The sequence below is a fragment of the Gymnoscopelus braueri genome (genome assembly GCF_963280865.1).
Source record: "Gymnoscopelus braueri genome assembly, chromosome: 3".
In the NCBI taxonomy this organism is placed as follows: Eukaryota; Metazoa; Chordata; class Actinopteri; order Myctophiformes; family Myctophidae; genus Gymnoscopelus; species Gymnoscopelus braueri.
In genome coordinates, this window is record NC_137612.1 from 18,884,543 (window position 1) to 18,904,643 (window position 20,101).

At 46.4% G+C, this 20,101-nt stretch overlaps 1 protein-coding gene across 1 annotated transcript in view; it reads right to left on the reverse strand.

The window, feature by feature from the left end:
- Nucleotides 1-2,732: 2,732 nt before the first annotated feature.
- shq1 (SHQ1, H/ACA ribonucleoprotein assembly factor) overlaps nt 2,733-20,101 on the reverse strand; it is a 33,410-nt gene continuing 16,041 nt past the window's right edge. The window contains exons 10-12 of the mRNA XM_080424020.1: nt 17,732-17,855; nt 11,486-11,606; nt 2,733-3,907 (exon numbers count right to left, since the gene is read on the reverse strand). Of these exons, the coding sequence (XP_080280146.1) occupies nt 3,220-3,907; nt 11,486-11,606; nt 17,732-17,855 (933 nt within the window). The 3' untranslated portion in view covers nt 2,733-3,219. The remainder of the gene's footprint in view (nt 3,908-11,485; nt 11,607-17,731; nt 17,856-20,101) is intronic.

Below are 20,101 nucleotides of genomic sequence, written 5' to 3' on the forward strand. Positions count from 1 at the left end.
TTAATGGGGCTGTCAGCTGAGACCTAACAATAGGCTAATCAAAAAATAACAAACTAATTTTAAGCTAAACCAACTATACAACACTGATACTTTGGAGCAAAGTACAGCTACTTAAAGCAACCTGCTAATACAAGAAAATATACTCAAGCTGTCTAGGTGGGTCAGGCAGTTCAGAGTTCCTCCAGAAGTCAAATTACACACTGAAGAAACACTGTTCCTGGACACACTTATAAACACCTTCAGACTAAGTAGGCTCCTCCCCTATTTATCCAAGACTATAGAGCTGGTTCAGGTGAAACTGCCTTCTCCTCATGAGTGCTGGAGCTGCATGGCCGCCGTCGCCTCTTTGCCTGCCAAGCCTTAAGCAACACGATCCAGCGCTAGGGCCACAAAGGGACAGCGGAGCTGTGCAGGCGACACAGCCATGCGAATAAGGGAGAGCACAAAAGGAATTCTATTTGTACGCCCATTGGAGGAGTCAAGCCCTGGAGAGCACCTGATTCATTTCTTCTTGAGGGCTATTAATCTTTTCAAGCACCAGAATCACTTTGCCTCTCAGGAAGGGGAGAGGAGATTGAGTTTTCTATTACAATCAACTACGAGGTCCTGTTCTCACTCTCTCTCACTCTCTCTCTCTCTCTCTCTGTAGGGAGAGAGGGGGCAGTGATGATACTATCCTTGCGGCTGCCTTCCATTGGAAATGAAAACAAGGGAGCATAATACATTATCCTGTAAAGAGAGATAATTCAGAAATTTCCATTCACTACGGGAATACGGGATACTTCATTGAATGCTGCAAGGCAGCATTCCTAGTAAAATGAATAAATTAATTTAAATTAACATATTTCACAAACGGCTAAAATAGCTGATCTACAAGCTTGTAGAACTGCTATTTCCGCTATTGACCTACAATGAAGTATAAATGGAAGAGTCTACCGATGACCCTCTCGGTGGTACCAGACAGGCCTACATGTCCTCACACCTATTTAACCTCTGTGGTGTCAAACTCTTTTGTCAGCTCATAATGGTAAAGTTCTCACCAGGGTGAGACAGATGGTGTTGCTAATCCCATTCTTTCCCACACTCCTCGACCATTACACCTTTAAGCACCGGTAGGCTAATTAAACAAGGCAGAGGGCTAGACAGCATTCTGAGGGCAGTTGGTGCAAATTAGACCTGGGACACATTACCGCAATTTCCAGACCTCTGAGGGTCAAAAGGCACACGCTCTACTAGAGTAGGGGGGCCAATTTGTCAAATCCAAGTCAAAATAGTGCATACACGCTCCATTAATTAATGCCTTGCATAATTTATCAACCACATTCATTAAAATAGGGTTGTAGTCTGTTGAAAAATGTCTCTCCACGAGTATTAATTGCAGAAGAAGAGACTGAAGTGCCAAGCTTGGCTGCGACTCCCTCGGCCGAGTGCCTTGACGGCTGAGCTAATGGGGGAATACGTGGGCCACTTTAAGATGAAAAACGGCAACGGAGCCCACTGTCACTTAATCAATGTGAAACCCCGGTGGGGAGAGGAAACCGTGCCTGCGGGGCCAACACAGTCCCCGGACTTGTGTCCCCCAGAATGAAAGGGAGTTTAAAATGGGTTCGACTTTCGTATTGTAACTCATCTCAGTCACGGGCATGATGGCGCTCACTCTTGGGAGGCTGCCTCTGCTTGGGAGGCGCTTAACCACGCCATCCATCTCGGTAACACAATACCACAGAGACCACCTGGCTAAGAAGCCATCATCACCAGTGGCTCCTCGGCTCCCTTCATTCATTCACGCAGGAGAGAAATCTCCTTGAAAAGATGGGGGCCTATGCTGTGGCCACACATGATCAATCACTCCCCTCACCCACTTACACCTGAGTTATGAGCTTCCCAGGCCCCGATACCTTTTGTGCTTCTACGAAATGTAGGTCATTCGAGTCATTTGTTGCCCTCAATTACACCTAACAAGCCTAATTTACCACTTTCAGGAAGTGAAAAATGTGGTATATGTACGTTATGGGAATTTTCCCCCTAACCAAAATATAGGTAATTGCTAATGCAAACTGTATGTAATGTAACTGTAATGCGAGTGTCTCCAGGATGGAGGTGGACTGAGTGGCAGATAGCCTTTGCCTGCTCTCTATTGAACCCCTAACTCCCCCACCCCCCCAATCTCATGGCTGCCTCGGCCCTGGGGCGCTCTTATCTCAAACAAACGGCTCCCGTGCTGCAGCACCAGCGCACAGCCCTCATCTATCTGCCTGACATGTGCTTCCTTGTTTGTTTTCTCTCGCCTGCTAGACACAGCTGATGATATTGAGCTGTGTCAACGGCGCGCCTCCATTCATGCCAGATGAATCAATCACTCCTGTGCTCCCGCTCACCCCCCTTTTTAGCGCCGGCACAGTCTTCTCTGCTTCAATCAATGACGCTTGGTGAGTGCTTTGCCTACAGTTTCCAGAAGGAAATTGATTTTGAAAAAAAATAAAAATGCTTTTTCAAAAAACACTGAAAGGCAATAGTGAAAACTATGGGCATTAATTATGCAGAGATTTAAGACACTGTAGTCCTGTGATGCTGAAATGGACCGTGAGACATGAATGTAGTAGGGCTGCAACTATCAATTATATTCTTAGAGATTATTCTATCGATTACTTGTTTGTTTGATTAATTGAATAATCAAGAAGCATGTTTTTATATATATATTTTTTTATATATATCAAGAAATGTAAGCCCTAAGCAACATTTAAAAAAACTTTTCAGCTATAATGACAATGGTTGCAGGACGAAAGTAGAGTACATTAAGTCAGTCATGACATTGAGAAAATGTTTAAATGTAAATGCATTCGATAAATGTTATGTTAGCAAAGACGTGGTACAGCTTGCTGATAAGACAATTTAAGTCCATTTTAATGATGCTATTCATAAGTTCTGTACAAAATAACTCCTTTATGTTAAAATACATTTCACAAAAATGTTTTAATGACACGCAATTGAACTAAGAGACATGGTATAGTAGTGACAACAACAGAAATATAAGAAACTCATTAAAGAACCAAAATACAGTAAAATATACACTTGCTGATAACAGGACTCACCTTTATACCTACTCTGCATGCATCATCAGCAGCACTGGGCTCACAGCCTCCTGTTCAACAAGCTGCCACATACATACACACATGGCATAACGTGTCTCTTAAGTCCCATAATGACACGTTCGCTCCATTAGCCAATGATGTCATCCTCGTCAAGATCCTCGTCTGTTTTGACAACAAGCAAAGGGTTCCTGCGAGGACACAGCTCTAGGAACGTTCCAGCGCTGCTGCTGCTGGTGGCGGCGAGCTGTGAGCAGCTTCTCTCCGCCTCCGTTGCGGGGTCGTCACCGGTATGTCCGGCACGAGGCTGAGCCCGGGAGGAGATCCACAGCTCCTCCGCAACCTGCTCTCCCAGCTCCTGTATCAGGGGGTCGGGTTTCCTCCCTGCTGATGATGTTACAGTGGTCGGGGGTGGCTGCCGGGGGAGGGGAGCGGGGGAGGCGTGCAAGGGCCGGGGCTGGAGCGCAGGAGGGCTGGCCTTGGCTTTCTCTCCTCCTCTCCCTCCACCCCCTGCACCCCCTCCCTCGGCTGAGTGAGTACAGCCTTGCCTGTCAGCCTCAGAGTCGTCGCTCTCCTCGGACGAGTCGTTGCTGCTGCTGCTGCTGCTGGAGCTGCTGGAGTCACTGCTGCTGCTGCTGCTGCCGCCGCCGTCACCGGAGAGGGTCTGAGGACCGTTGGATCTACTCCTCTGTTCTTCAGCTTTCTCTTTCTCCACCATGGCTGCTGCCTGCTCCAGCTCGTCCAGCTCCAGTCCCAAGTCTTTTTTACACTGGGAGATTTTCAGCAAAGGACCGGCCAGGGCTGTCACCTTTCTGGACCTGTGAGAGACAGGGCACAGGAGAGAGATAAAGTTGCGGGTAAAATGAAGCTGATGTTTCACCCTAACCACCCCCCCCTCCCCTCCCTTTTAAAACTATATTTTGTACAGTGTGGATAACAGAAATAGGAGAGGCGATGTCATTGAGTACAACTTCATCAGCGTGGCTGCATGTGAGACAGTGGAGCCAAATTGACCGACTGCACGCCGTGCTAAAGACATAGCCACGGGATAACCATCTACGAATCTAATACCCATTACCCTTAATCCCATTCTCATCTGAATACTAAGTAGACTGCCTTTTTCAGAGGCGTTTGGGAGGGGGAGCTCAATGAAATATGGAAATATAGATGTTTAATGATGTGTAGGGAGATGCGCTCAGCAGATAACTCGGGCATCGCTCTTCTCCTCCCCCCACTGCTGCTCTCACTGCGAGAGGTGATAAGAGACTGAAAGGATTACAGAGACGTGCAGGGCTCCGTGCATGCGCACGCGCACGAGCCCCGAGAGGCTAAACTAAATCGGCTGCTGCTAGACCGAGCGCAGTGTGGCTGGTGGGAGCCGGCGGGCTCTGATGGCTCTGATGACTGTGGATGTCAGAGTCTTTCATACTGTACATGATTGTCATTGTAATGATTGTCATAATGCCATTTAAGGACTGCTGGGGAGCTTCTTGAGGGGCCGGCAAGTATCAGAATCTCCTTTTCAGTGAGGTTTTCTTGGCATTCTGTGGATGCTGCACGTCAGGGAATGTTACAAGCGCAATATGAATTTTAAACAGTCAAGTCTGGGATGATCTAGTGCTTTCAACATTTCTGTTGTCAGCTTCGTCCAACAATCACACGGCGCAGTTGAGTGAAAGACCTAAACAAGAATAAATCCTGGGGATGAGAAGTCGAGACAACCTTGAATGGCCTACGGTGGTGTATAATGCATGACTGCAGTGCCGTCAATACAAGTCTGGACCAAAAAACACCCTGAAGCTATATTTCTCTCCTTCCACAAGATATTAAGATAAAATACACTCACAAAGCAGTTCATTAAATGTGGCCGTTGCAGGAGCTTACGTTTTATCGAAGCAGAACTTATTTTTTTATTGATTGCCCTTTTATAAGGTTTATAATAAGGGCCTTGCTTGCACATTATTATTGTTACATGATGCTTACAATTTGAGCCGTTGCTATCCGACCTGGTAGGTGAAGTTAAGGTTAGCGAGCAGCCCTATTATTACCATGGACTTTTAGGGGGAGACCTCTATATGCCAGGCCTCATGCACGCATTGCATGGCTCAGCCCACATCCATTAATGTGTAAGGTGCGAGGACGGTCGAGGTAGTGGAGCGGGTGTGGGGGGGGGGGGCCTCGCCTTCCACCATTCACTTCCTTGCTAGTCGTAGAGGAGGGTTCCTGCCACTCTCGCTGGCCCAATTAACCCACCGCGCTGAGCACCAAGATGGCTCCTTAGTACCACACAGCCCTAACGAGCTCCCCCACTCTGGGGAGGAAAAAGCATTTAATGTAGTCAGTAACGGAGAGGGGCTGTATGTTCATTTAAGACCTCAGGAGGGACTGTGTAAACAGATCGCATAGATTGTGCTGAATCCCAAAAAAACTCTCATTCTCCGGATAAGCTAGGAAAAAAATGTGAAAGGAAAACGAGAGGGTGGGGGGGATGGATGGGGTTCCCCTGGGGGAAAAGAAAAGGAAACAGGCACAACATGAACAATGACCCTGAATTCTTGAACCACCCGCCCACCCCACCCCCCACTGTGAACAACCCACTGTGAAACACTGCTCTGACAATTTAGTAAAAAATGACACCAAATCCTTAATGTAAGCTACTGATTATGATGACGATGATGAAGAAGATGTGATGTGCGTGCGTAGAGACCTGGCTCTCTCTTTAAAATTCCTGTGAGAACTTCCTGCAGTGGATCTGGGGCCGTGGAGTGTCCTGCAGCACTGCCAGTTCAAAGACGGCACAATATTCTCTTCTGCCCCGTGGGAAGTCATTATTGAGTTAGCATTGGAGAGGCGCGCTTGTTTTCTCTCCACTCCCTTGCTCTGCGGTCGGAGAAGCAGCGCCTGCGGTGAATACAAAGGCTCCTTCGATGAGGGGGAGGGAGGTGGGTGATGTTGTACACAATCCAGTCATTACTACACCACTGTTGTGGCTTGCCTTCATTAAACTGAGGAGTGGTGGCTTTTTCAAGGTTGGAAATCTTCTGTCGACAGAAAGACGCCTCCATCTGCCAGACAGAGTCCTTGAGAACAAGGAAGAGTGTGTGCGCGTGTGTGTGCGTGCGTGTGTCTCCTGCCAGTGAAGGAGCCAAGGTACATAACATCCTACAGTTTTCTTTCATCAGGCCCGTGTTCAATGAAAGAGTGACTCATTCAACGCGTCTCTGTTCAGGCGTCGCAGATAAAGCTCCTCTTCAGAAGTATAAATTCTTGTAATAAGAGCACAGCTACTTCCTCACTGTAGATCGTGAATGCATCATTCAATAGCAGAAATGGATAAGCCACCGGGCGGGCAGATGTGATAGTGTCAGCTTGACTGAATACTTAACTGGTCAAAAGGTGCTGGACTGCCGTTCTGATTCTAGACATGCGAAGCACAGACAGAGACTATAGAAATCTGCATATGAATATAAATGCTGACATACACTGATGAAAATTCAATGGCTCTCATGACCGTGACAGTGAGTGTATGGAGGGTACATCTTGAACTTTATGCCCAAACCTGATAGGATCTGACAAGACTTAAATTAAAGTTGTTGATCACTGCTCATGTAATTGCTGGGGTTTGGCACGATTGCTGGGGTTTGGCCCGAAGTCATGAATAGTGTTGAAGAATCCCAGCCATAATTGATGATCAAAAAATGATTCAGTCTGGTTTGCGCTCACAAAGACCTGCAGCCTGGAGGCTTGTGTTTCAACAGAAATATTTCAGATTCCTGTTGGGCTTGGCTTGGAATTTTCAGACCTGACTCACCGGAGTCAAACTGTGGGATGAGGGAGTACTGTACGTACGTAGTCTGCACTCCTAGCTAGGTTTAGCTTTCTACAAGATCTCTCTCGCTGTCTCCTCTCTTCCCTGTTGGTTTCAAAATTCAAAAAGCAGCTCTTTTCTCCATTCATCATACTCAAAAGGTTGCACTTTCTCACTAAAACCATCTTGGTTTTGTTTGGTTTTGGTTTTGGTTTCATCAGTTTGAGTTTAGAAGAATCCAGGTATAGGCCTATTCGACTGTATATTCAAGTGTTCGAGTGACAGTTAAGCGACAGTTAATCAAACTAATCGATTGATTTTGGGGGAAAATTCAATTTAAAACTTTTTAATTTCAAATTATTCTAAGAAGTGACAGTCAGTACAGATACTACAGTAGCAAAGAGTAAACATTTTCTTTTTCTAAAAAACAAATAAATAATAATAATTCGGTATCAGCCCCAAAAATCATGAACGGACCACCCCTAGCTCCAGCCAGTCATAGATAGTTCAAATAATCTCTTATCCAAAACTAGTCATCGGCTCCAAAATACAAAAATGTTGGGAGGAAATTGCTTCATTCATGCTTGCATCATTAAATTAATGTCCTACTTATGCAAACAGGGTGTGTAAGTGCATGTGCAAGACGGTCGTGTGTGTAACCAGACAAAAGATGGCGAGGCCTCATGCAGAGAGGAAATCTGTACTACTTATCCCTGTTAGCTGGGAGACACTCGTGTCTTTGTTCTGCCCAGCGGGGCACTAAGATCTTCTGTCTCTGCGGAGTCTGCGCTAGAGGCTCACACATCGGATAGACGCCGGTCTGCTATCTGAAACATCAAAGACTGCAGGACACATGCCTGACAGATGTGATGCCGCCTTGTGAGTCGTCCGAGAGAGACCTTCATGAACAGCGCCTGAATTATTGCGTCGGCTATGCAGTCAAGGGACAACCATGGAAATAGCCCGTAATATTAAATTTGTATTCTGGCTAGGTGGCCCCCTGGGAAAATCAGGGTAGCGAGTGCCTTGTGCTTTACAAGCGCAGTGGTGAATTGACCAGCCAGGCCTGGCAGAGGTATACAAGTTGAAGTGGCAACACGCAAGTACATTCTACAGGCGTCTATCCATGGGGCTTAGCTGACACACTGACCGCCCATGGCTTGACCCCTGGCCCCCAGGAGAATCTTCGTTGTTGGAGGAGCAGCAGGTTTTTTCCTGTGGGGTAACTGTTGCCCGCCCCCCCAACTCCTCCCTCCCCTCTCTCTCTTTCCTCAGTGCTGTGGACAACTCTCTCCTCTGGCCTTTGTCATACACAATACAGGAGATGAATGGGAGGAGGGGGTTTGAGAGAGAGAGAGAGAGAGAGAGAGAGAGAGAGAAAACCTGGGAGAAAGGTTGTCCATGTGTGTTGTTGTTTTCATTTGGCATGGCGCACTATCATTTTGAATGTCTTTCTATAATTCCATTGTTCAGGTTAAGGTACATTAAGGTCCTCACACAGGGGGTGTTTTTTAGTGCAATCAAATTACTATTTGTGTAATTAGTATATCCACACCGACGGTGAATATTACGCTACATGTTTTTATTTGGATCAAGGTTGATTTTTCACCACAAACAAAGTGAGTAGTTTTGTTCCTGGTGTGTAAAGACCTTTATTTAAAACACTGCAAAATTGCCACATTCATGCATTTGCAGACTGCTCACATATTCACAGATCAGAAAAGAGTACAAACAAAGAGCTAACAATGTAACGTGTTCTGCATCAAAACATTTTGAAAATAATGAATCTAATAATGAATCTAACCATACTTTCATGCTCCATCTTGGGAGTAAATAAACCCTAAGCACACCGATCACATTACCATGGCGTTTTTGCTCTGGAATCTAATTGACCCAATTACTGATTGTGGTAGAGAGTAAATGGAGGAGGAGTGAAGTGAAAGAAGAAGTTCAAGCTCTACCGATTCAACGGAGGTGCAGAAACACAGTATTATGGTGCTTTGTCGATGCTGGCCACCATGAATCTACACTGGCTTCTATCCAGGCCATTTTGATAAAGGGAAGAGTGAGAGCGAGGGAGAAAATGAGGAAACTGTATTTTTCTTTGCAGTCCAGCAACTCTGCGGGGGCTTTGGCATCCGAGGACTCTCAAAAAGCACACGCAGAAACTAATGGAGTAGAGAGGCTGCTGCTCCATTTGGAACAACATTCGCTCTGCTAACAATTCAGACATAATTAGGAACTGGAAGGGTGTGGGAGGTTAAAGTTGCCACAGTTTCCACAAAGGAAGTGTGTGAGGAATTTTGGAACGCTCTCCGGTGTAGTAAACAAATAAAGCGCTCGGTGTCACTGAGACAAGGTGAAATAGGAGTAATTTGATGCTCGATAGGACTCTTCATTCCAGGGGCCGTGGGGTCAACTTTCTCCCCTTGTAGGCTATGTGTGTGAGTTAGAAGGGAAGGCCTGCCCCCACGTTCTAAATCACAGTGAAGTCTTTATGAGGCCGTAAATTCGAGGCTGATGTCTCAGCAGTCAGAGGAACTTTAGGAGTAGAAATGCATGTGGGACAGGGAGGAGATGGCATAAATCAAGATGGCATAAATCAAGGCCCCCAGCCGGCAAACACTCATTAATCGGCATGTCCATCATGTGCGACTGATCACGTCTTGCCTTGTCTGAGGATAGGGAGCGATGAGATACAGGATTGCGGCGGGGGTATAGATTACATCTCATCTTACCGATCCACACTCCCAGAGACGACTCAGCTAAGGATGACAAATCCCGTGCATGGGGGGGGAACATCTAACAGTGAGGGAAAACAATGCTTACACAATCTGTCATCAAACCCGTCAGGCGCACAAAGGGAATGCCACAACAAACCACATACATGCGATAGCGGACCGCATTCTTCTCAAGAGCTATTGGCTTCAAGCGAGGCGCTCTAATGCGGCTTTGCATTTTGACAAGTCTCCGCTATCATACATGTGGTTGCCTACCTCCTCTCCTACCTATAACAGTTTGAGAACAATGGAGCTGCAGGAGTACGCATGGAATTTCGAACTGTACAGTAGATGGAAGAAGAGCCCATACCGCGACAGCTCTAGTTGTGTCCCAAGTGCCCTGAAGGCGATAGATGATGCTTTAAGAGGGATTCAATGACTCCGTGTAGTTTTTGTATTTTGTCTGCTCAACAGCTGATATAACACATATTGAGGGAAGAAGCAACAATGCCTTTTGGTTGGTTTATTGACTGGGGTGGGGAAAAAATGTCTAAACAGTGAAAGGAAAATGTAACCATTCAATTACAGGTCACTGCTACGAGGGCACAGGCTAATCCATTTAATGATTGATGTGGCGTGTGGTAGGAGTCAGCATGTTAGGTCAGGCTGACATTTAGCTCTACCCTACAGCAGGGGAGGGGAGGAGAGGAGAGGGGAGAGGATGGAGAAACACTCAACCTCAGGTGCCCTCCTCCGCCGTTTCATCTCCTAGACTGGGGCTGAGCCAGAGAGAATGATTGAGCTTTTCATTGGGCTGACAGCGATGCAGCAAGCCGACACAATCACACGGAGCAGGACAAAGAGGCCGCCTTGCCTATATACTTGCCCCTCTTCTATTCTGTCCACCCTCTCCCTCGGTCTACTGTGGCAAAAGAGATGGGCGGAAGGTCAGACCACTGAATCTGGTTCGAGACATTGATGAGTGTCTAATGTCAGTAGCATTTCTTGTTGCGGTTCAAGCTAGAATTCAGACTTTGCTGGAAAAATGGAGAAGTCAGAATGTGAGGGGTGTTGGGGGAGGGGGAAGTGAATCCCTGCAGACCTTTTATCGTGCCTCCATCTGGGCGCTGGGCCTACAACATCAGGCACACATTTTTCAACTGGGATCTTTCCAAATGAGCACACCACTTGGCTGAACGCTGGCCAAGAGTAAAATACAGCTCATTACTGAGTAATGTGCTTGCAGGCTCACATTTGAGATGTGTAAGTAAATTGTAAAATATGCACTGGGGCAAAGTAGTCGAGCTGTGGACCCTTTATCATTTGGGAAGGAACTGTTCGGCTTGTAATGCCAGTAGAACACTGCTCCCAGACAAGGAGGCAAGACAAGCATAAGTGCACACTGCTGGATAAGCCTCATATGGTGTGATTGCGCTAGACTTCTGATGGAGACGGGTTCACCTAAGACTATTTAAACACACTTTTGACACAAGGATAATGGATACCAGAGAGATTGCATCTCTCACCGGCTTGGCCATTCAATTGGCCCCGCTGTGACAAATGACTCCTTTAATCCTCTCCTCCCCCAGAGCACTGATGCATCATGGGGACAGAGAGACACTTCCCTTGGCCCTGGAGGTAATTCTCTGAGATGAAGGTCTCTGAGGTGTGTGAGTCACTGTATGAGTGTGTGGGCATGTTGCGATATACCTGTCTTTGCATGCTGAGTGCGAGTGTGAGTGTGAGTGTGAGTGTGAGTGTGTGCGTGTGCGTGTGCGTGTGCATGTGCGTGCGTGTGTATGTGTGTGTGTGTGTGTGTGTGTGTGTGTGTGCGCGCGCGTGCGTGCGCATGTGTGTGATGAACTTACTTGACCCTCTGGATCCAGATGCAGTAGTCGGTAATGTAAAGGTCATTCAATATGTAGGCTGGATCATTCTCCCTAAAGATTTTGTGAATATCCAGAAGGCATTTCAGGACACAGGCTTTCCCTGGGCAGAGAAAAAGACATGGCAGACAAAAAGAAGTGTTATTCACACTGTGTTATTCGTTATTAGTAATGACAATGCAGAGTTACTGGCAGTCAGACAGTGCTTCTTAACGACTTGCAGTCACTGTTACATAAAAGCAAACATAAAAGCCAAGGTACAGGATCGCAAAAAAATAAGAAATCACAAGCTGGAGAGTTATTTGATCCGTACCACTTAATGAGAGCTTGTACTTGGAGAGGTGGTTCAATTGCGTGAAAAGAACATTTATCATTGAATCATCTTCAAATTTGTCCACCATTTGAAATGTTCAAAGCTTGTCGATTCTGTTTATGTTGTTCAAGGGTTAATATATCCTTGAACTAGACTACTTGCAAATTCACTCCAGCGACGAAACTAGTTTGCACGCTGAAGAAACTGAACTGCAGCCCATTTATTTTGAAAAATGACTTCTTGTCAAGACTACAAAAACAGCCTTACCACCGCCACAACACTGTCCTCGCCAATCAGGACTATAAATAGCACCGCGAGATGACTGACACTAGACTGAGGGTCAGAGAGAACACTCTTCTCCACCAGAGACATTCCAGCCCAATCAAAACAAACAGCACACTTGCACCGAGGAAAACCTTACACAAACATTTGGTTCCCATTTGAGCCATGGGACAGTTGGAAGGGAAGTGCCTCCGCCTGGATCCAGCTCTGAGAAGGACCATGAGCAGTGTGTAACGCATCTCTACTCTGAGGTTTGATTTCCTCCTTTCAGGAAAGAATCACCCCTTTTATCACAGAGAATCTTTGCCTGATCATGTTTATTTTTTGTATTCACGAGATAAAATGAGTGGGTAGTAAAGATATGTTAAATAAGCAGGCACACATTCATCCTTTGTTGGGGGAAAGGGGGCGCAGTTTGAGGGAGAAACAACTAAATGGACAAGTTGGCAAAGTTTATGTAGTGGCGTTTTATCAACTTAAATAAAATTTCAACTTGATCAAATCCCCTGATGCACCATCAAAGACATTGTACGCAGGCAAAAGAGCCTTCTTTCCCCCAAATTGTTTCAGTTTTGGGAGGTCCCATCAATCTAGCCAACAGAATTCCATCAATGCATCTCTACAAGTCTCTCTCTCACTAGTAGGCTGTCCTCAGATGAGCCCTCCAGCGGCGTCTCCAGCAGAAGGAGCGAGTGCATTTACCGGCAACGGCGCGGCAGTGTTTCCTTTGCCACGCCAGCTGCGTCCTAAGCCTCGGCAGCTACCGGTGGCATCGGAGCTGCCTATATAGGCAGCTTTACTGAGATTAGGGTTAGGCATAGTTTTACTGAGGTTAGGGTTAGGTTTAGGCAGCGAAGGCAAACAAAGCTATATAGGCAGCTGCCGGTGCCGGAAGCCGGCAGCTGCCACGGCAACAGAAACACGAAATGCTCTCGCTGTCCCTCGTCTCCACTCTCCAGTCATCTCAATCCTCCATACATCTGGCTAGCTCACCAGTGCTCTCCACCGCTGCATCTTTCCTTAGTACATCTATGTAGGTACTTGGTGTGGTACGCCCTCATGATTGATGCCTGTGTATTGTCTCTCACGGAACAGGTTTGCTGGCAGGGAGCTCCTGGTATCTATGGCAGTGACTGGCCAGCCTCATTCTCCTGTATGCCATCCCTGGTTGATGTTTAGTACAGCACATTCTGGTGTAGCACCCATACAGGGACTTCTGTAGGGCAAGGTTCAAGGTCCAGCATTCACAGTCGTATACAGTATGAGAACAGACTCAACAGGCACTGAGAAGAAGCTGAGCTTGATATGTCGGGGGAGGTTGGACTTCCACACACTTGCCATGACATTCAGAGCCCTGCATGCAAGCAATTTCCTCACTTGCTCTGTCGAGCTGACCCATGAGCCCAGGTATTTAAAGTCATTGACCTTTGACTGTAGATGGACTGGGAGGATGTTATGGGGGGGGGGGATCTCTATTTTCTTGCAATTTAGCGCAAGACCAACCATGGCACACTCTGTCTCCACTCTGGTCAACCTGCAGGTTGATGAGGTGTCATCCGCATAGTCCAGGTCCGTTAGAGATCCAGAAGGGAGTCGTCTAGACCAGTGTTTCCCAACCTTTTTGGTGCCAAGGCACACCTGGCATAGCCAAAAGATCCCAGGGCACACCTAGATATACGGTGTGCATATATTATTTATATATATATATATATATATATATATATATATATATATATATATATATATATATATATATATATATATATATATATATAAATGTCCCCCCAATAATTTTATTGCTGCTACAAAATATTTACTCTCATGTACACAATATGTAATAAAGAAACCTTACAAACATTACAAAATGTCTTTGGCCTACAAATATACAAACTTGGGTCAGTGCTGACTGGAGGAGTCTGATTTCACCTTACCAGAGTAAAAAGTGAAAGTATTATTGCGGACGCATGCGCAGTTACCCACTACAGACGGTTACCAAAACACTCGCCCCAAAACACAGTCACCCACCTGGTATTCCTAAACGTAACCTCAGTAAACTATGTCTATAACCTTATTCCTAAACGTAACATCAGTAAAACTATGCCTAATACTAAACTTATTTCTAACCTTATCCTCAGTAAAACAAATACAAGAACCGCTGGTCCGCGAAAAAAAATGTGGGTAGCGTGCTTTGGGGCGAGACTTTCGGTTACCGCAGCTGCGAGTGAACAGACCATCTCCCGATCTCCTTGGAGTAATTAAACACTAAAACTACATGGATTATTACGTTCACACTAACACCCTGGAGCGATTTAGAAGCACTTTATAAGAAATCTAACACTTATTGATTTAAAGTTAGTACAGTTAGTTAGTTAGTGTTTTATTGTCGGACATTCATCATCATGGCAGGTTATAATATGACAGCCCCTCTTGGCTCTTAGCCGCAGTATCGGCCCGTTCCGACCCACAATGTAGTAATGCTACGGAGTGCCAAAGCATATACCCTGTGCCCTTTTTATACAGTACCAGGTAGGCCAACATATTTGCATTCCTATGGGATGGTCGCTACACTGAATGGACTCGGGCGTGGGCCGTGGCTGTGTGTGAAACGGATGATGGCCGTATCGATTGACGGACGATCGCTGCTATTGTTCTCGAGGGGCTGGGTTCACACCTTCTTCAAACGGCGCGGAACACCTCAGCAGTAGCCCCGGCCCAAAATTGGGACGTTTGCCAGGGTTGATAAACACTGGTCTAGACCTCCTAGGTGTAATAATGAAGCAGAGTTCTTGCTCCCTTCCACTGAGTGCATGGTGCACGACTATAATGATTCTCTCCCTTGCTCTGGGGAAAAAAATAAACATTACCTTACCCCAATTACCGGCTTCACATACACTGCACGAGTGAGGTGTGCCCCTAGAGCCCCAAAACAATGAAACAAAACAAATACAATAAACGTAATAACTACTGATAATAATAATAATAAATAAGATAATGAAATGCTGAACTTCCCAGAAAAAGTTGAGTTGAACACTCAATTTTGTCAGATTAAAATCTTTTCTGGATGTAGGAACTGCTGTTAAGTTTCCAGGAGCAGGAGAGAAGCTGTTATCCTTTTCATCTCCTGTACAGCGAGTAGGAGTGGCAGGAGGTGATTTACCACGGTCTGATACTGTCACTGATGAAGGGTTGAGTCAGTTCATATTGAACTGAAGAGGCACAGAGAGGCACATGCTGCATGCATACGTATATTATGTTCATAATAGAGCCACAGAGTTACTGCCCACTGGCTTCATATTCTAGTGAAGTCATTGCACATATTGTAGAAGCTGTCAACACTGTCTCAGTCTGAAACATACTGTACACACAAACACATACACTATTGCATCCAGTCCCATAAAAATCTATAAATTCCCTGCAGAACTTTTGGCACAATTCATGAACAAATCCAAGTGTAAATAGACTATGAAAACTGAGTTGGCGGTGAGTGAATGACACCAGGAAATGTGAGGTGTGGGGGGGACCTGCCACAGTGACTAACGGGTATGACAAAGAATGGTTCCCTGGCAGCCTGGCTAGTCTTTCAGGACATGACAGCAGCATGACAGCGGCATCGCCGCACCCCCCCCTCCCCCCCCCCCCCCTCCCCCGATGCACTTCAGCGGTTCCTCGTCACCTCATAGCCCACGGGGGGGCTTTCTGTTCTGCTACGTTCTCCATGCCCGAGGCCCCGCGGATTAAAACCACTTAGCAGGCAGCTGGGGGGAGGTGCGGGGGGGGGGGGGGGGGGTCCTTGAGAATACTCACCGCGTTGCCAGAGGGTTGTTCAAATATTTACCCCCGGATAACATTTCCTCCAAGGCCTTAACCTGTACGTGGCCATTAATGGGTTTGTTTTCATAATAACTATGAATGTTTGCTTTTCACGGATGCTTAAATGAAGTGCCTCAAATTGGAGTGCGCATTTCCATTCGCCTTTTATGCTGACAAATTAATTAGCGCGTGTGGCAATGCTGGGGAGGAAAAAGTGCATTCACTCACACACGCATGCCAAGCTGAATTACTGTAGTGTTACTGTAGCGGGAAAGCCCTGTTACTCACACTTCCACTAATGCCTGCAAATAATAAAGAAACTGCAGAGCGGGTATGGCAAAAAAAAGAGAAAAATCACCCCCTAATAAATTCACACAAATAAACAGTTGCCTCTCGCTGTTGTTTGTCTACTTAGGCCTTGCCATCACTAGTTGGCTGGCCTTGTACAATCCAGGGCCAGGGTATGAGCTTTCCAGAGGCTTTGGACCCGTTTCCAGGCTTGGAAGGTACTGGCGAGAATGTGAAAAGGCTCATTATCGCAGGTGAAGCGTGTTTGTTGTAAAGAGAATGAAAGGCGAGTGGTGAAAGTGGGATTGCATAGCAAGGAGGGTTCTCCTCAGCGCAGTGACTCTGCGTGTCGTTTCTCCCTCTGGCTCTCCTGATCAACTCATCTTCCAACTTAATGAGGCGCGGAAATGCTAATCTGTGGCTTAAAAGGCCTTTAATTTGCCGGCGTTTACGAGCGTTAAAATCATCACAAGCTGGATAATCTTAGCCCTCACACTATCCCTACTGTGTTTACACTGCCGTGTTTCATCTCCCCGCCGGGTGCTTTTGATTTAAAGATTACTCCAGGATTTTGGATATCAAAGTCAACAGTCCGCTCTGAACTAATCTCACATTTCTTTCGCCGAGGGGTGTGGGGCCGGCCAGGGAGGCAGGCAGGCCACCCTCTTCTCTCTTAGCTGGAGGAGTATTACTTTCACACATGCCACGGTGCGCATGAGAAGCGCTCTTTGCCCAGACTTTGGTTTGCTGGACTGAATACACTCCTATACCGTGGTGTTTGGGCTTTGTTAGGATTGCAATGTTTGTGTCAAATCAAATAGAACACTGAGCCCAACACCGAGTAGAACACTGAGCCCAATTCAGATTTATTTTATTAGTACAAAACTAGTCAATGTTTAGATTCATTGTGGATCTTCGTCGGGTAAATTTAAAACACCTGCCCAGCCGTTCAATAGACTTTCTTGTCACCTGATGTATCACTACATGCAAGAGTAGACACAGGCGGAGTGGAGCTATTGCAATCTTAACATTGCGATACTAAACAACATGCTTAGAGAGAATACATTCAGTAGAAAAAAGAAAGAAAGAAGAAATACAGCATCGGTAGGAGTGCACCGTTGACTTAAAAACAGAGTGCCTTTTTAACAGCCTCCACAGAATGATATATATACCAGATATATTTTCTATAAAACAAGCTGCATCACACCACTTACAGACAGGCAACAGATGCTCTGTGGCTGCAGACTACAAAAGCTTCATTCGTTGTAAGAAACATTGCTCAGAAGAAACCACAGAGTAGGACCAAATCAATTATCAACTCATTAGAACCAATCATGTTCCCAGAGTGGAGGGAAACAAAGCCAAACACACTCAATGTGGGCTACCCCATTTCACACTGACTGCGGCCCACAAAGAAGCCATTGACATGTCAACGTGTCGCAGACACTGCCAGAGGTCATTACCAGTCTGTAGGGTGGAAAAGGTCACTGGGTTATTGTGTGTAGTGTGTGTGTGCTGTAGGGGGGACGACTCACCTGACTGCAGAATCCGGGCTGTGTCTCCAACGGCAGCAGAGATCAGGTCAAAGTGTCGGTAGAGCGGGAAGCACAGGACCCTCCGTCCAAATGACACCAGGACCTCCTGCATGGAGCTGTATGTCTAGGGTTACACCAACGGCATTCATTAACTACCAGACCAAGATCAGGTTTGTTCAGACACAAAGGGACAATAACATGTGGCCGATAACGGACAGACATTTTGGCCCGTGGGGGAGTTAAGGTGAATCGCTTCCTCTAAACTAGGAGGGCCTGTTCCCCTGGTGTGAATTGCAGCGCCGTCCAAAAAAGGAGCATAACTTGCTGGAATGGCAATGGGAGAGACCGTTTTGCCGTCCTTGGGAGAAAAAGTGCTGTTAAATGCCCGATATGTGACCGTTTTCATTTGCCTGTAAGCACACATCAAGCACACATCATGATTTGTGTGCATGGGGTTCTCATCTTAAACAAGCTGCATGCTTAATGAGAGTTCCAGTTTAGTAGACCTTGTATTGTGAATTTGTACTTCCATGTACTGTTATGTACTGTCATGTACTATTCTCATGTCTTACTAAATAAACTACATCAATCAATCAAACACAAAACTTCCATCTGCAGGCTGGCACACAGACTGGCTAATGTAACTTTAATCCATTTAAAGAACAGAGGAGACGCAAGCTGTTTTCTCGTAGTTTTTTCTCATTCGTTATCACAGGGGGTTAAGAGGTGGAGTTACTTGGCAGTTCTGCTTTTAGCCTAAAATCTCATGTCCAAGACGCCATCTTGAAATGTCAACTTAATCGATCATTTTTCTTCTTTTATTACGGCCACTTAAAAAATGTAATCATATTAAAGACAGCTGTTCGCTTCTGTGTGCCTCTCTCTCTCGCCAACCCTCTCCCTATAAACGGAGCTCATCCAATATCCATTGCAACGTGACGGTCTCGACAAACCGGTAAGAATGCTCTCTCACTCGACGTGCTCTCTTTCTCTTTGTCAACGTCATCATGTTATCCAGAACTGTGAGTAGTTAATCACTCATAAGAACTGCTGCATTCATGGAGCAGTCAAAAACTAGGACTTGTAACCCTTTAAAACATCTCTGCAGCCGTGGCCTTCTTAAACTGCTGTTGCTCTTTAATCACTGGGGGAGGAAAAAGGAGGATTGTTCTCTCTTTGTTGCTGGACGAAGAGCTCGGGGACAAAAAGGAGATCGGATTCCTTCCCTTTTTTTTTTCACACTTTCCATTCTCAGTGGGCTGAGTTAAGAAGCGAGGGGATGAGGGGGTTGCCTGGTGGCTCAGCCAGTTAGTGCACAGACCATAATTAAGCTCCTAGTGGACCCAGGTTAAAATCAGATCCCTGTCTTGTCTCGCATGTCTCTCCTCTCTCAGCTCTTGGGTTCCCGCCTCCGCCAACAATAACGATGCCGAAAATACATCTAAAAAAATAAATAAAAGAAATGTGTTGTGAGCTCACGGGCGCATGTCACTGGGGATCATGCGCTCCCTCAGGCTTGTTTAGCAGGAGTGTAAATAAGGTCTGCTTCGGCACGGGGGGAAATCTCAGTCACATCACACCATAGCAGCACAGCTGACTGGGGAGGGTGAGTAAACACACATGTGGATTGTGGAGGGTTGGAGGTACTCTGGGGGAGGGGGGTTCTGTGTGTGTGTGTGAGAGTGAGAGAGAGAGAGAGAGAGAGAGAGAGAGAGAGAGAGAGAGAGAGAGAGAGAGAGAGAGAGAGAGAGAGAGAGAGAGAGAGAGAGAGAGAGAGAGAGAGAGAGAGAGAGAGAGAGAGAGAGACAGAGAGAGAGAGAGAGACAGAGAGAGAGACAGAGAGACAGAGACAGACAGACAGACAGACAGACAGACAGACAGACAGACAGACAGACAGACAGGACAGAGACACAGACAGACAGAGAGAGAGAATAAGGGAGGACGGGAGCACAAAGGGAAGGTGGAATGAGGCACAGGAGCTGGTAGGCAAACAGACAGACAGACAGGCGGACGAATACGGAGAGCGATCTATTGTACAGCAGAAGACAAAGGGGAAAGCGGGAGAGAGGATATGGGGGGTGGGGGGGGGGGGTTCGGTGTTTGGGGTGGAGTGAGTGACAGAGAGCTGGGGGGGGGGCGGCTGTCAGCACGAGCAGACAGCTCTGTTGACTGACTGACTGAGTGAGCATGAGAAGCAGGCAGCTGCAGCCTGCCATTACCACCTCCTCCATTATCACTGTTGTAGGCAAACTGCTACCTCTCATACCGGTGGTCAAGGTCTCACATACCGCCCACCACCCCCCCCCCCCCAACGCACCTCACTCCTCTCCCATTGTCAGGTTTAATGGTCCAAATGAGGGGATTAACGGC